The 17388-nt window shown below is 42.5% G+C and overlaps 1 protein-coding gene across 1 annotated transcript in view; it reads right to left on the bottom strand.

The window, feature by feature from the left end:
* Positions 1-12927, bottom strand: part of rras2 (RAS related 2) — a 29022-nt gene extending 16095 nt beyond the window's left edge. The window contains exon 1 of the mRNA XM_085760385.1: positions 12739-12927. Within this exon, the coding sequence (XP_085616511.1) occupies positions 12739-12840 (102 nt within the window). The 5' untranslated portion in view covers positions 12841-12927. The remainder of the gene's footprint in view (positions 1-12738) is intronic.
* Positions 12928-17388: the final 4461 nt, after the last annotated feature.

The following is a 17388-nucleotide window of genomic DNA, read 5'->3' as shown; positions in this document are numbered from 1 at the left end:
CTCTAAACTTTTGAATGCACATGTCCAGTTGTTCAATTGTTCAATTCTCATTGAACCACCAAATGTTCTGGTTCAATGACAATTTGTATACAGTCCTCTTCTCTCTCCCTCTCCTCTCCACAATGTTCAAATTTTGACATCATGAGCCCAAGACAACACTTTGATCAAATTGATCAAGTTATTGAGACATTGAGATGTTTGTTGTGCTACAGCCAACACAGTTGTTAGATTTTGTTTGAGATAAAGAAATGACCATTGCATCCTTCTACTTAAAAGGCTTTCATGATAGAATATCACTGTATGAACTTTTTAAAGGGATATTCTTGTCAAATATCCCTAACTTTTTGTGAGTAGTGTAAGTAAGGTCTGAGGTGAAAAAGGACAAAGGTGAAAGTCAAACCCCTGCCTGAACTCTCCATTATAAATGTTGCCACTAGGACTAATACTCATTGAACTGTGTATTATACAACAACTCTGATCTCATTAATACTAATCGTATTCATATTATATTTTCCTATTATAAATGCAGGGAAAGAGACGGAGAAATTAATTCATTATTCATACGTTTCTGATTTGACCTACAGTATTTACAGTGGCGTATTGTGCATGTTTCCCAATGCAGGTTGTCTTACTTTCACTTCCATGTATACATTTGTATATAATTTGTTCATAACTAGTTGTTTATTTACAATGTGTCTTAGTGTTTCACTCGACTTGGTTGCCCTTTAGGGCTCTTTAGAGACATTTCCATACTCCCTGAACTCCATGGTTACACTGCAGAGTAACAGATGGCGGTATTGGCCAAATTATTTATGCATTCATATAAATACTTAAGTTAATCAAGCATAATTTGATGTTATTTGGATTTATTGCAACTATGCTTGACGTACTGGTGTATGACATACAGTAAGTGCTGAAGGGCCCATGTAGCACTGGAGGCTGTGGAGTTGGGGACAGCACTCACACAGAGAATAAAGGCTCGGATAAATGTCCCACCAAGTGGGCCAACTCCTGCCGCAGTCGACCCCCTGCTCTCCTTTAACCTCTGTGGCATTAAGACTTCAATCGGCCAGCTAAATATCAATGTGTGCTGGACTCTGAACACTTTTGAACCTGCTCAAAGGCGCAGAATCAAAGCGGTGCCATTTAAAGGCCTTTTTCCACCCGATCACTGGGCTCAAAGCCGTCCTGTTTGCTCTATAGTGGTCACACTACAAACTATTTCTTTATCTCCATTTCATGAGTACATTTTGTGAATTATAAGTGGAGACCTGTGCAAATACTTTCGAAGCCCACAAACTGATTAAACAGCAACAACACAAAGACGGAGAACTGTATGAACCGCTCTTATTGTTCTAGCCGATCATGTGACATCACTAATGTTCCCCCTTAGCTGCATTAAGCCTGCTCTAAGCCCAGCCATTGATGGGTCATCAATGCAGTTTTCTCTGCAGCCCTTCCTTGTTTTGCTGGGAGAGACGGGAAATAAAAGACGTATTTTGATAAGAGTTATTCACTAAAAGACGCTGTGATTCCTCCTGACTGCATTTTGCTCTGGTGAGTCTTCATCAATGCTCGCTTTTGTGGAGGTGGGAAAACCGAGGCCCATGTGACGCCGTATGAAAATCGAGAACAAATGAAGCGAAGGGCTGAGAGTGAGCAGTATAATACCAGACACAGGAGACGACAAATAGAAATACCTGCAACCGCTAACACTGACCCAGAAAGCTCAGTCATGCTAACACGTCAAAACAAAGTATATTGTGATATATTGAGAACCATGTCCTGCGGTGATCCATCATCTTTGCATATGCTTTTTTTTGGTTTTGTTTTGTTTGTTTGCTTTTTTATTTTATTCTGAGCTTTATTCACATCTTCTTCCTCCTCTGCTTGTGTTTGTGCAGAGGCAGGACTGCACATGCTCACATCAACAAAGCATTACTGTGACGGCGGCTCAGTGAGAGGACACCAGCTGCTGCAGTGGCTGTGTGGACAGAGAAACTACTGTGACTTTCAAAAACCCATACAAAGTCACTCGGCGGAGTGTGGCTCACAGTCTATAGTCTGTGGTTCCCGGGAAAACCGTATGACTGACCAAATAATGGGATGCTGATCAGCACGGGAGGATATGAGGATTCACATGGTTGGATTGAAAATTAAGATGAAAGATAAAGAGATAAAGATATTAGATAAATTAGTACATAACAAATAATTTTCTTCTGCTACTTACTTGAAAATTATCTCTTTTTTTTCTCTCTCTAAGAAGACTGAACTGACCTGCACCTGCAGCGACGTATTCATCCTCTCCACAATCTCCTCTCTTTCTTAACTGTGGCACAACTGCTGAGTGTGTGTTTCTGCACCAGTGTACTCTGCTGCAGACTATAATTCTTAGCATGAGGTGATATGTCAAAGGAAATGGGGCCACTCACTGGCATCATGTCAGACACACAGCAGCAGCATTACTGTTGTATGCTTTTAGGCAAGCAGTCCTGCTGCAACACAGGCAGCAGAAACGCTATTACTTTAGCAGGCAGCTCCTCATAAATACGCCCTAATGGGAACATCTTCTCCTCCTCCCTTCCTGTCGACGTCAAGCTCTCTCACATGGGTTCAGAAAAACAACAATCAACAATTATCTCTGTCACAGTAACAGTTATTTCTTGCAGGAAAGCTAATTGAGACGGTTGCAGAGAGGTGATAAATTATAAGAAAAACCTGGAGGAGCATGTGGATCATCCTCTGAAGTGGCATCGGCATTTTAAAAAGGTAAAATCAGTTTATTTTAGTGATGCTGACCCTGTTAACCTGCAGTAAGCTGCTCATTTAAATGCCAACAGGGAGTTAACAGATGAAAAAAACAAAAGAAAGTGGTGCTGACTAACTCCCAGCTTGTTAGCAATTAGCTCACGAGCTCCAGCATCTGACCCTGTGAATATTGTCGCTATGTCGCTGTGATATTTAGCCAGAACACAAGTATGAACTTCTCTGTCTCACTATTTGAAACGACCGGGGCCTTTAGAGTCATCAAAGAAACAAATCATTATCAGCTCAGGGAAGGGTGCTAACTCCTCCTGCGCAGACTTACATCATCTGTGCCACGGCGCAGTGAACTGTGACCTAACAACCTCACATGCAGAGAGAGTAACTTTTCAAATCAAAAACATGGCGGCCGCTTATCAGCAAGGTAAATGCCTGTGGTGTGTGGGAGGGTCTGGGATCTGCATGCTTTAACTAGCATCTCCAGAGGCCTGGCAGCGAGAGCACAATGTTTTGGTTTGACATACCAAACACACTTCTTAAGCAGCTGTTGACACTGGTGTGTGCCAGTTTAAAAATTCGACATCAGGTTTTGCCGACAGCAACTGCCGCCGAGGACGCAGACTCAACTCGGGCAGTTGCTGTGCGTGTTAGCTCGGCGCAACAGTCGCACGATATCGGAGGCCGCTGACTCCGATACGGCTAAGAAGAGAATCTATCTCCACATTTACCTGATGCCTACCGAACAGCTCGCCCTGATTACGAGCTGTTATCGTGTCAGTGGGAGGGAGAGACTCAGAGGCTCGTTTGTTGAGGACACAAGTCACACTTGTCCATTGTCATCAGCAACATTTGGACAGCGAGTCGTGCTGTACCGTCACCTGTTGAGGGGTTGTCTCATTCCATGCCTCACCTCCCCCTGATGGACAGCAGGTGCCCCACAGGCCTCTGGACACTGTCTACATGAGACGTGCCAAATGTCCACCAGCTGCCTGGCAGCCAGTTCAGAGCTCGGCATCAGCGACAAGCACAGACACATAAAAAGAACCATTAATTGTGCTCTATCAAATAAGTTGCATGAAAGATGTCCTGTAAATGTGCCACAGGACAGACGGCAGTAACACACAACGTTCAGAAAAACATCACCAACATAAATATATACAAAAAAATCAACTATAATAGAAATGGGTGCATATATTTGGAGCGTTTCATGTTAGGTGGTGGGAATGTGTTGCTAGAATAAGCAGCATGTCACTTTCCCATAGTCAGAGTTGTTGTTATATGACTCTGAGATGTGAGACCTGATACTGTGGCTAGTTATTCTGAAACAGACAGATGTGTGAGCACAGAACAATAGCCAAAAACAACGCAGAGGAACCCGCTGCCCCCTCTGTCTGTCTGACTATCTGACGGGCAGTGACCGGAAAACAAGCAGGGATATCGCAGGTGAATGTAGGAGAAAGAGACGCTCCACAATACACAAAAACAACTGTCCTATGCCTCGATAAATGTTCCCTCAAACTAGAAATTGCAAGTCATATGTATGTCAGATAATGATATTGTATATAAAATCTAAAAATAGCAACTGAAACATGTTGAGAAGAGAGAATCATTCATATTTTTCTGTGATTGATTTTTTTTGTGTCATTAATAATTCTTTAAGATTATAACAATAAATTTAAAAAAAATGTATTTATTTCCGCAATTATTTAAGATATAATATATATTTTAAAAACGTAAACTAACACCAAGAGATAATCATTACATACAACCTCTTTTGTGAATGAATGACCTCACTACAGGATTAAATGTGCTGCTCATGAGCACGTTGGCAGCAGTTGCAACTCTGTAGGAACAATTAAACAGAAATGCTCGACAAGCGCTAATAGAAAAGACAAACACAGGCTGCCGTCTTTACTGGGCCTCTGGTGTGCATCCACACAGCTGCCTGCGGGGCCTCTTCCTCCTCCTCCTCCTCCTCACTTTGGTCCCCCAGTGTTTTCTATGTCAACAACCTGAATGTATACAGAGGAAACTTAGCTTTGAGGTGAAATCTGAGACGGACCCAGGTGACATGGCAGAGAGGTTTCTCCTATGATACAGCTCAACAACAAACATCACGTTTTTCTCCACTGACACATAATATTGTTGTCAGATTTTGAGTTTAATATCACATCCATGGAGGGACGGTTCAATATGGCGTCTGATCATAGACCCAACCTATAACTAATAAACACATAATAGTGTAGATACCTCAGCAACACTTTTCCAACACATTCCTCTCAGAAATATCTGTGTGTTTCATTTATTAGTAAAAAAAAAAAGCTAAATTTCTCAAATGTCGTCAACTTTACAAGAATATTAAACCATTACACAAATATGATTAAACTGCAAATATGACCAGAAGTCAGCTTTCAGTGCCTGACAGTTCTTCGAAATGCAAAGACACGCGCTGCTATTTATTCTGTTAATTTCTGCAGGATTAACATTATTAACAGCTTACACACCAATGATTGCTGCACACAGGAAATCGTTTATTCAACCAACCCATGACTAATAGTCTAGTTCTGTTCTGACTTTGTCCTCCACTGCAGACGATCAATAAGATTAAAGTTTCCAATCTGCATATTACATTAAAAATAATTGTGAAGTTTTATATATTTAAGAAAAAAATGTATTTTCTCTTCCCGTTGTTTCTCACTCATCAGTGTTTATCCTCTCTTGTGACTGTTGCATAGAGACCCAGCGAGAGAGAGAGAGAAAGGGAGATACTAGTGGATGAAATTATCATCTGATCTCAGATCTGTAACGTCTGGTGAGCAACAGTCTGGATCACACGTTTGCCTCCAGCTACTTTGCTTTCCACAGCAGAGACGATGCAAACTGTTTTAGAGAAGAGCTGATCAGTGACGCCGTTCATTTTCCATCTCATCGCCTTTAAAAGATTCTTTTACAAAATGAGAAAAGTTCACTGAGAGCCTGTTTTACCGTTACAGTCACAGTTACATGAGCTACTGTGAGTGGATGAGATGGATAATCTGCTCTGATAATCAGTGGTATTTTTTTGGGGGGGACATCATATGCTCATCATCACCCCTGTCAGGATAGTAAACATGGTACGGCCCAACGTCGGGGATAAAGCTCTTCATTCACTGGCGAAGGAAACGACCGTGTAAAACAATCATGTAACGCAACTCTTCAAAAACACGCTGCAAAGTGTGACGATGATGAGATGATGATGAGAATCACTTTTGGAAATGTAGAACTCGTTACAAAAACACAGAAGAAGTTTGCAGAATGAGGAAGTGCACTCACAAAAGGAAGGTGGGCAGCGTGTGTAACAGTAAATCTATTTACTACTCCACTGACAAACAAAACACAGGTACATCTATAATTAGAACGGACTCAAACGCAAAAAAAAAAAAAATACAATCATCCAGCTGTGTGACTGATGTTTTCTATTGCACATTTATTCTGATTAAGAGTGGTCTTCCTCCCAGGGTAGTCATTAGTTTCTCATTAGCCTGGAGTGAAGGGGATGACCTGCTAGTCTCTTGAGCTTTCCCAGATGGGTGGGAGTGTCTTTACTGATCCCCAACTCCCTTTTTGCATGAACATTCCTATGGTGTGCTGCATGGGATTTTTCCAGATTTAAGCGAACTACCTCGGCAACGGGATTGTGTTTATCCTGTGTGTATGAATGAGACTGCAAACATACATACAGCCTCACCAGTGCGGCCCTTTGTGCTGCTTTGTTGATTATATAACCATTATATATGTAATTGTTGGCACAAACAATGTAGTGATTACATATCTAAGTATAGCATCTAACTTGTAGTGCTATATGAAAGGCCATGGGGGGTTATTATAATCAAAGGGGATTATTTCCTCAGAAGTATGAATGTGCTCAGCGTATTTCACACAAGGCTACCCATTACATTACAAGATGTAGCCTATAAGATTATAATTATAATTGTATGTAAGAAAGAAGTTGGCCCTTTTTGCTTCAGGGTGGCACAAAGGAAAGAAAAAAAATCAAACTGTTCATCTTCAGGGAAGCAAGAATAAACCCTGGTGCTGTAATAAACTCTCACACAGTTAAAGAGACCCGACCATACTGGTCTACAATAAAGGAAACATTATCTTGAGCGCTCTATGCACGCTGCTCAAGACACAACAAAGTGAGACACAAACCACAAGGCCTGCTGAGTTATTACCTGACTGGTCGCACAAAGTCGTTACAAACATGATTATGATAATAGACTGTATCTGGTTTTATCTGGTTAAGCATTCGATGGTCACTGAAGTCTGAGAAGTAAAGACAAAAAAAAATGAGTGTGTGCATTCAAAAAGAAAGAATACAAAACGCTCAGTTAAGGTGGTATTAAAATGTTTTCTTATCACAGCAGCAGAGTTAACAAAGGGACACAGGAAGAACCTAAATATGTGGTTGATTTCAACAGGGCGGTTTATGTTATCTGACCTTGGTCATGACCCCAGACAGTGTTGTGGGATAAAATATGCATTACCATTCATAACCAACAGTGTAAATATTAAGAAGCAATTTCCACAACTCTTAGACAAGTTGACGATGAGTTCCAGCCCTAAAGCATAATCTGCTCCTCTCCCTCTATACACAGGATAAACTGGCACATTTATTTTTAATGAAGTGTCAGGAGAGATAAATGTTGGAGAACTACAGCTGTAACGCAGGTGGAACTTGGCATCACTATATAGTGTTTGTATTGGAAAGTGTGTGTAAGGGCCGGGACCACTGTAGCAGCACAAGAACTGGATGAGGGTAGAAGGTGGTGTTGTATATTATATTATTACATTACATTACATTACATTATATGGGAAATATATGAATGTGTGTGGAATTGGTGCCTAATAATTAACCTAATCATGAAAAGAAATCAGAATGACAACCACCTATTATCAAATGAATGCATAAACTACCTCTTGTTCACCGGATGGATGATTCAGAAGCAAAGCGACTGTCAAACCATTCACAAAAACAGGGGGTCTGCGGCGGTTGTTTGCAATGACATTTTTGTGTGAGAGAGGGCCGACTTCGTTTCTCTAGATGACACATTGTTGAAATGTTTTCTGCTGCATTTTTTTTATTTTATTTACATATCATATTTTATGTTTATGTGCTTCCTTTTACCTTATGTGTTTAGGCCCTGCTGTGAAAAACAAATGAATTGCTTATTTGCTCTCATTGTGGTTACGCTCTGTGAGAAATCAACAGGTGACTCTCCAGCAGAGCTAAATAAACAATGTACTCTCATCATCCGCCCTCACACACACACACACACACACACACACACACGCACACATACACACACCTGCCACAGCTGAAAACCCTTCACCAAGAAAGAGCTTACTGTCATGGTTCAGTCTTCCGTTACACAGCGGAGATATGAACTCCCTTAAAGGTGAAGAAGAAACGCTGGTCAGAAAGTAAATGGAGTTGTTTGCACTCAGCGCTGTGGCATGTGACATATCACTGAGCCAGAGACAGAAAGCTACAAAAAAAACCAAAAAAAAAACAGCCTGCATCCAAAAATGGGCTGAGAGCCTGCCGTGCTTAGTGTTACATTTAACAAAGCCTCTCAACTAAGTCTCAAACACATGCACGAAAGCGTCGCTGCTAACACTTTTCCTAACCACCTGTGGCTGTTTCTGAGAAACGCACATGAAACGGCACCCACTACTGCACTGAGCCCCGGCACCGCTATCATTACTACACCAAGCCTCCACACGCCCAGGGAGGGCTGCCCTTATAATCCATGTTTATTCTATTGAATTACTACTTATGGCTACATTCTTCCTAAATGACCTCATATCTAAGTAATTACAGCCATGTTAGAGAAAAATGTGAGATATGTGGGAAGGGAACAGGAGCTGAAGGAAGACAAAGAGGTCACTCGTGCTCTGTAGCTGTAAATCCAACTGAGGTCTCTAGAAAAATCCTCATCTAATCTGTCTGGACTTGATCAGCCAGGATGTGCGGCGGCTCTCCTGCATGAGCCTCCGTTGCCGAGGGCTGCCACCACCCTAATATTAGCAAGCATGTGAGCAAGCAACACCACGCTTTCCAGGCAGGCGCTCCGACAACACACAACATCTCATAATAGAGCCGTCTCATTCCAGCAGCTTCTTCGGTTACTCTGAGTAAATCAAGACAGTGTTTTTTGATATGTCATTATTTCTGGGATAAAAACAAACTTACAGACACACACGCACGCACGCACACCACCCCACATGCAGCGTTCACATGGTCAATGTGAGTCATGTTTTCCCTTACTTGGGACGCTTCCTCCCTCATAGACGTCACATTAAACAACACACTGTGCTCCACAACTTTTGTCAGATGACTCAATGTTATGTCATCCCAATGCTATTTCAGCTTGAGTCAACTGTTTGGCATTAAGGGTGGCCGGCGAGCTCCAAGGGACCTGCCACTCTGTTATTACTAGAGGTATCATCTTCTATCCTCTGACTCCCAGAAATCCCTGCTTCAGCACAGTAGCCTCTTTTTTTTTTTTTTTTTTGGTCTTAAGACTTACTCACCCTCCACATCCAACCTCAGAGCTTTTGAGAAATGAATGAAATGTGCCATGGCAGAATGAAGAATTGAAAGCTGGGTTCAAATTTGGCATCAAATGATTCACAGAGCTGTTTACTTAGTCACATATTTCCTGATAAATCATCTAAACTTTTAGTGTGTGGGCAAATTCTTTTTTTCCCCCCCAACAGCTGTTTGTGTTTGGGCGACTTTAAGAGTTTGGTACACTTTGTTAAATTTAAAACAGGGTTTTGTGGAGAGCATGTTTTAGTGGTGCTGTGACACTGGACACATTCAGATGACACAAGATTGAAACATGTTTCTTAAAATGGTTAATGTGTCGCCGTGGTCGACCACATCCACCCTAACACTCACACACACACACACACACGCATTCCTTCACACAAAAACTAGAAGTAGACTATTTATATTAGGCCTATTTATAAGACTAACTTCTTACCTACTTGATGACAGGATCTCAAATGATGATATATTGTCTCACTGGCAGCTTGGTACGCAACATTAAATTGTCTTTTCTGGTAGTAAAGATGATGGAAAGAACTGGAAGCAAATAGTGTTTGTGGAAAAAGTAGTAGGCCTAGTAAAAATGTAAATCAACAGCAAATCAACCAAGACTTTCAAAGAGAAGTTTCTAGATTATGAAGAAGATAGTTTTGACACTTGTGGTAACACCGTTTTATTTAGACGAGAACTTAAGTAAGGCCTGCACTGTAATTACCAGCTGTAATAATAAAAATAACAAGTAATACCTCAATAATTCTTGGTAAAAGTTACGTCATGTACTTGAAACACATAATACTGAATCTAATTAATACTCTGTCACACACACGCACACACACACACACACAAGAGTTCCAGTGATTCAGGAAGCAGGTCATGTTTTTCCATACAAAACTAGGAGGTCCTAAGAGCAGCAGCAGCAGTAGAGGGACTTCCTTTGCCGAAGGGGCCAAATTCCACATGGTCCATGACCATTAACCCACCCAGGCTGACTCAGACCCCCCCTGGACCCCAGCAGCCCCACCCCCAACCCTCTCTCAACACTCAACATAGTTCGAGGGAAAACCTGGACTTCACAACCAGCTGTTAGGTGCCCCCCTCACCCCCCCCCCCCCGCCCCCCTCACCCACCCTCTTTACAGACGACTTCTAGAAATGTCTGAGGAGGACACAGGTTCTCCTCCTCCTGCAGATATACGCCAGACAAGCGTGAGAGGAAATCATCCGTGGGTCACACTGAATACAAAATACATACAAAGTGGGTGTTTGAGCAAAATCCCTAAACCCACACTGACAAAGAAAAAAAAAGAAAAAGAAAAAATGGCAGCATATACTGACACTCTTCACTGTTTACCTCCCAAATTAAATTCATGGCAACAGCAGGATGCAGACAGCTTGATAATATCTTCTAAGAGACGGCTATAGCAGGCGGCGATGAACTCACTCACCGAGCAGAAATAATGCACTTTCCGTAATTCAAGAATGAGCTTTTGATTGATACGGCTGTCGGCTACTCGGCCTCCTCATAGCAGGAGCTGCATCTTCACTGCTAAATCTCAGGTTGCAGGTTAAAAAAACACAAAAAAAAAACACCTCGATGTCTGAGTCTTATCTGACTTCTATATACAAACATGTCTTACATAACTCTGGTATCGTCTGCAGCGGCATGTTGTCATTTTAAATTAGAAATGAGAAGCTTCATAGTTATAAGACTGGTGGTCTGTGTGTCTATGTGTGCGTCTGTGTATGTGTGTGTGTGTGTGTGTGTGTGTGTGTGTGTGTGTGTTATCCGGCTTGATGCTCCCCTACTTCAGGTCAGTGGGGTCACTCGGCTATGGCAAAAAAAAAGTCTGTGCCACAGCTATCTGATCCCTTTTTACTTAGTATGCAGTTAATGAGCTTTTTGAACCCTCATTAGACGCAACCCCCCCTCAACACACACACACACACACACACACACACACACACACAGCTCACACACACGCAAGCTTTTCACCCCCACTCTGCAACGTGTGCCAGCCCACTATTGTCTGACAGTGTGGAGACATGCAGCTGCCTGCAGTCTGGTCTCCTGGAAGCCAGAGCCAGCATCAGTAACACACTGACATGGACACACACACACACACTCGCACACACATACACACACAAGGCAAAGGGCAAAGTTTGTCATTCCTTTTGTACAGAGTGTGTGTGTGTGTGTGTCTGTGTGTGTGTGTGTGGGCCTTTTCGGAAAAGGAGCTCCTCTCCTTAAGTGACTATTATGAAAGCCTGGAAGGTCAAAGCGCGGCAGGCTGTGTCTGCAGTGTGCTGGAATGCAACCAGGGATAGAGGGAGGTAAACTGTTTACATGCCTTTCATATGTGACACAGATTAGTTTCCAAGTCAGCTGCTAAAAAACAAAAAACAAAAAAAACATGATTTATCTCCTAACTTTTATTTTGAAGAATATGCATGACCCTGGCTTCTCCTATTTTACTTGCAGGTTAACCAGCAGCAGCAGCAGCAGCAGCAGCTCGCCTTGGTGTTAGTCCACACCTGAGCACAAAAGTTAATCATCTTTCAATGGACATTTTGTGCTGCTGCTTATTTTACAGTCATTCAACCCCTTAACGGATTTTCTCAGTCTAGTTCACATATTTCTAATGAGATTTGCACCACTTTAGTGGTGGCTCAATGTGCTCCCACCCACCTCCCAGAGAGAAGCACTGCTGCTGCTCCACTGACATTCATATCATAGCCTACAGAGACTAATGTGATTTCTGTGCAACTTTCTCTGCACTGCTTTACATTGTTATTCTACACTCCTTTCTACTTGATATCTGAAGTTTTTTCCTGGCTTGGGCCCTTTGCTTTGCAGTGTCAGTGTCAGTGTGGCAACAACTTTAGCACTGCACTCTGAAATCTGCTACTTTTCCTAGTCTCTGCAGTGCACACCAACTTAATCAAACAGGACAACTCCGGAGCTCCACTTTTTTACTTTCCTTTCTCTTTAGACCAGCGGCGATATAAAACTGCAAAGTGGAAGTGGATCCGTCGGAAATCATCGAGTTAAAGTGACAGCAGATCTCCTCCTCCTCCTCCTGCTCCTCCTGCTCCTTCCCCCCTGTTGAATTCACTAAATAATCCATCCCACCTCAGCCTATAACATCTTCCTAAAAACGACCCCACTCGGTAAATACTTGTAGGCCTCTCGGTAAAGTAGTGGAGAAGAAAAACAGACCCCGGTGTCCGCTGACTGACGGGGTTCCCGTGTCTGGCCTCCCCCCTAGCTCCCTCTCTCCCTCCCTTCCCCGGTCTCTCCGTCTGTTTTTCGGGTTAAAAAAAGCAGAGGAATCAAAGCGAGCAAAAGCAGCATCGGCCGTGGAGCCTTTGGACGCAACTGACCTGGATAAACTGGATAGTCAGGGCTGATTTCCCGACACCGCCGCCTCCGACCACCACCAGCCGATACTTCTCCTGCACCGAGCCGTCCTTCCAGCCTGCCATCGAGGACACTTCGCTGCTGCTGCCGCCGCTGCCGCTGCGCTCGTCGCCGCCGCCGCTGCTGCTGCCGCTGCTGCTGCTGCTGCTGCTGCTGCCCAAACACCAGTGAGCAGCAAACACCCACTTTTTTCTTCTCCTGTAAACAAAAAAAAAAAAAAAAAAAAAAAAACTGCCGAGGCCCTGCAGTGAAGACACCGGGGCGCGGAGAAGAGAGAGGCACGGAGAGAGACAGACAGAGCCCCGGAGAAGCTGCCAAGAATGACTCGTCGGTGTTATAGTCCGTTTTGTGCACGGGTGGTGGTGGTGGTGGTGGATCAGACTGGAGAGAAGAGAGAAGAGGAGGAGGAGGAGGAGGTGGGAGGAGGAGGGGGGCAGAGAGAGAGAGAGCAGGAGCAGGAGAGAGAGACCGGTGGAGCTACGGGCGCCTGTCCATACGCCTGACCGTGTTTCAGCCTCCTCGACAACACTGCGATGTTCAAGATGTGGATCCGATAGCTAGTAGGAGTGTATATAATCAGTCAGGCGGCCAGTACTGAAGTCTGGCGCTAGGGGCTCTTCTCTTCTCTTCTGACTGCCTCAACTCAACACCTCCCCTCCCTCTCTATACATACACAGCCTGCCCTCTCTCGTGCACACGCACACACGCGCACGGCCCTAACCCACCCCTGCAGCCCGGTCATCAGACAGACAGACAGACAGACAGATACACCCCCTCTTCTGCAGTCACAGTCACATTCCTGTCCCTAAACACACTCTGCACATACTCAGCTCACTGTAATCACAGCTAGCCTCTCATGTGGTGGTGGTGATAATAAAAGTGGCCCCTGCAGCTATTATCAATATTACAACTATATTAAACAGCTGTATAGTCTTTAAATATTAGTCTGCCTTCATTTATTTCTCACTGTTTGCATGACAATTTACTTGTAGGCTACTGTATTTACTTACTGAGCTCTTGATCAAATTACACATGATCTTAGAGCTAATAGCTGGTTGCGAATCAAGGTTCCCTTAATGAGGACAGAGTTAGGGATGAGGACCCTCTCCTACTTCGGGCCTTGGTCTTGGAATGACCTGCAAGTCAGGATGAGGATGGGGTCTCTCATCCCTCTTTCTGGCTTTAAACAATTTTCATTTCATTTATTAGTTTATTTCATAGGGACAGTGCACCACTAATCAACAGAGTTAAAAAGAAAAACTGTAAGTGGGCCAGAGTTAACCAACAAGGTTTTCGTCCGTTGTCCCTGGCCAGATGTTAAAGGCAACCTAAAGGCCAAAAAAAGGGGCAACAATTAAGTACTTTCAAAACACAATTTGCATAACAATATACCTAGTAAAAGCTCATAATAAAAAGTAAAACAGGTAAGAGGTCTGACATACAGCATAACAAAAGCTCATGGCATGCAGACAGGGAGAAGAAGAGTGAGAGAAAGCAAGAGAGGAAAGTACAGCTAGAAACACATCTGTCTGTCTCTGAACTATTAGTCACCAGTTGCCTGCGACTCTTAGCTTTCAAATTGTGTGGCACTTTTGGGGTCTCTTTTATTGTATCAATTATCATTGTCTTTTTGCTACCTTGCTCTTGCTATGTATGTTCTCACTTGTTTTGATTGATTGTTTTGTAATGCTGCTCTTCCTGACCAGGACATCCTTGGAAAAGAGATTGGTAAATTTCAATGGATCCTTCCTGGATGAATAAAGGTTAAATAAAAATAAATAAATTAGGAACACTATTATTATATATATTTAGTATCACAGTCATTTCTTAAGATTTTGTTCATTCACTCACAAGTATCCGGTTCAACCACATTCAAAACATGATCTAGTGTTGGGTTTTATCTGATTTTAACTTTGTGACATGTAGAAGATGGTTAACTGTGACCATAAAGTGAAGCACACGGTCAACAACAACACCCAGACTGGCCGTGGCATTCAAAGTATGATTGTTTGGTATTAAGGGGCCCAATGTGGTCCAAGAAAACATTCCTCACACCATAACTCCACCACCACTATAACCAGGCTGGACTGTTGACACAAGGCAGGTTGGGTGCATGGATTCTTGTGGTCGATGCCAAATCCCGACTCTACCATCTGCTGCCTCAGCAGAAATCCAGACTCATCAGACCAGGCTTTTTAATTTCCCAGTCTTCATCTGTCCTTCTGCCGTCGGAGCTCAACCGTCGTCCTGTGTTGTGTTTTTTCTGAGAAGTTTCTCTGCTCACCACAGTTGTAGGGAGTGGTTATCTTTCTTCTAAGTTTACAGAAGCTTGTCAGTTACGTTTCTCCTCCGACCTTTCTCTCTCTCTCATCATCAACAAGGTGTTTCCACCCGCAGAACCACCACACACTGGATGTGTTTTTGTTTTTCACACCATTTTGAGTAAAAACTCCAGAGACTGATGTGTGTGAAAAATCCCAGATGATCAACAGTTTCAGAAATACTCAAACCAACCAGCCTGAAACTGACAAAGTCGCACCACAGACAAAGTCTCAGAAATCACAGTTTTTCCCCACATTGTTGCTTTTTGAATGAACATTAACTGTGGCTCTTTACCTGTATCTGCCTGATTTTAAACGCTTTATATCTGCCACATAATTAGCTGATTGGATAACTCCATAAACAGGAATTCCTCATAAAATGCTCAGTGAGTGTATTACACATAGTAGTTATAAATGTCTATATTACCAAATGGGATATAATAAGGTAAATCACAGTTAGATTAAGAAATAATAGTAAACAATAGATACAAACTGAACAAAGTAACACAACACACCTAATATTGCCATTCTATTATTTTAGGGTGTGTGGTGTCATGATAAGTCGTTTCTGGGGTGAAAATAAAGAGACAAACTCTGATCTTCTGTCACTTTAAGTAACTAAGCCGACGTTCAGCCTGAAGAGCAGACACAAGCCAGTTTATCTGCAATGAATGAAATGAATGACAGACTTTACTTCAGTGTGCACAAGCTGAATTATACCATCATGTCAATTACATGTCATGTTTTGACAAATCCTGCTACACTGTTTGACTATGTTGAACACCAGTTAACTGCCTGCTCTGGTAGGCTATGTGTGGCGCCACCTAGTGTCCAAACAGAGAAACTGGACTCGAGAGGCTGAAGTTGAGTGATCTTCAAAGTCTTGATTAAGAATAGTAAACAAAAACGGACTCAGACATCCGTATTAATCGTTAACAGGAAATCTACAGTACTGACATGGCTGCTCAGGCTTTAGGACCACCCAAGTGGGTTTAAAGTACAGAGGAGAAGAGTGTTTTTGTAGTTTAGAGAGCTATGAAAAAATGAAAATGACTGGAGCAATTCTTGCAATGACATGCAGACATCTATAAAAACAAAAACAAAAAACACAGTATTACACAGACACCTTAGAAGATGAAAAGCAGAAGTTGTTTTGACATGGGACTTGATGTAAAATATATTAACAGCACCATAAATTCACCGTCCTACTGTCACAGTAAAAAAAAAAAAAAAATCCCTATACAAACACGGGGCATTATAAAATGTAACAGCGATGCTTTGTCGGGAAGAATACCGTCTATGTGATGCTGTGCCAAAGTAGAAAAAAAATCAGGACAAAAAACACAGGGTGTAAAAAAGCTTAAGAGCTCAAATTATGGGGTTTCCCTGCCATTGTAACGGATATGAATAATATCTTTCCTCAATCCAGAGAACACAGCAGTTTGGCAGCGACACTCCCGTCAGGCGGTCGACTGTTTACTTTTGGAAGTGAAGGTCTGACCTCAAACTCACCTTCAGCCTTTATCTAAACCCCAGAGAGGCAGATTTCACAGATACTGTAAATGCTTGACCAGGGTTGTGACCTTTTAATCTGGCATATTCCCAGAAATGTCCCTTTAGTTATAAATTATAAAGAGGAGGAGGGCAGGTGGAGTAGGTAGGTAGGTCTGTGCCAGCACTAATCCATCTCCATCTCATTATCACGGTGCCAGCATAAAAAAAAAGGAAAAAAAAGAAAACTGCAGATGGCTTTGAAAGTACCTTTGAAATGAAGATATTATCCTGGGTTAAAGACACTGCCTATGATTCGTATGTGTTTTTGAGTCCCCATGATGTCATTTGATGTCACTTTCTGCCAGAACAAATACCAATCAGCTTCACGCTGGGCAATATATCACTAAAAGGCATCTGAGGAATTCTAATTAGAGCCCAGAGCTATGAAGCTGGACACAGCAGGAGCTCCAGGCAGGAGTCCTTTCACTTTGAGACACAATCACCTTTAGATAACAGTAGCATACTCTTTTTGAAACCACTTCCCAAAGATCTAATAATACAGCACAACTTTCCAGGAGATATTGCTCAAATAGGGGCTGTTCATAGCAGTTGGTGTTACCCTTCAAACTGCCTTTTAATGAGGGATATTAGATGTAAAGTTTTAAAAAGGCACATGAATGTATTTCCTGCTAAACTGAAATTATGAGAACAAAAGAAAAATAAGTATACAGTGATGAAAAATGTCCAACATTGCAATAAGAGATCTCAGTGACCACAGCATGAGTCATTAAGACTTCC

The sequence above is a fragment of the Trachurus japonicus genome, chromosome 3 (genome assembly GCF_045865225.1).
Source record: "Trachurus japonicus isolate A0001 chromosome 3, Traja_1.0".
NCBI classification, from domain to species: domain Eukaryota; kingdom Metazoa; phylum Chordata; class Actinopteri; order Carangiformes; family Carangidae; genus Trachurus; species Trachurus japonicus.
This window is presented reverse-complemented; position numbering and strand designations above follow the sequence as displayed.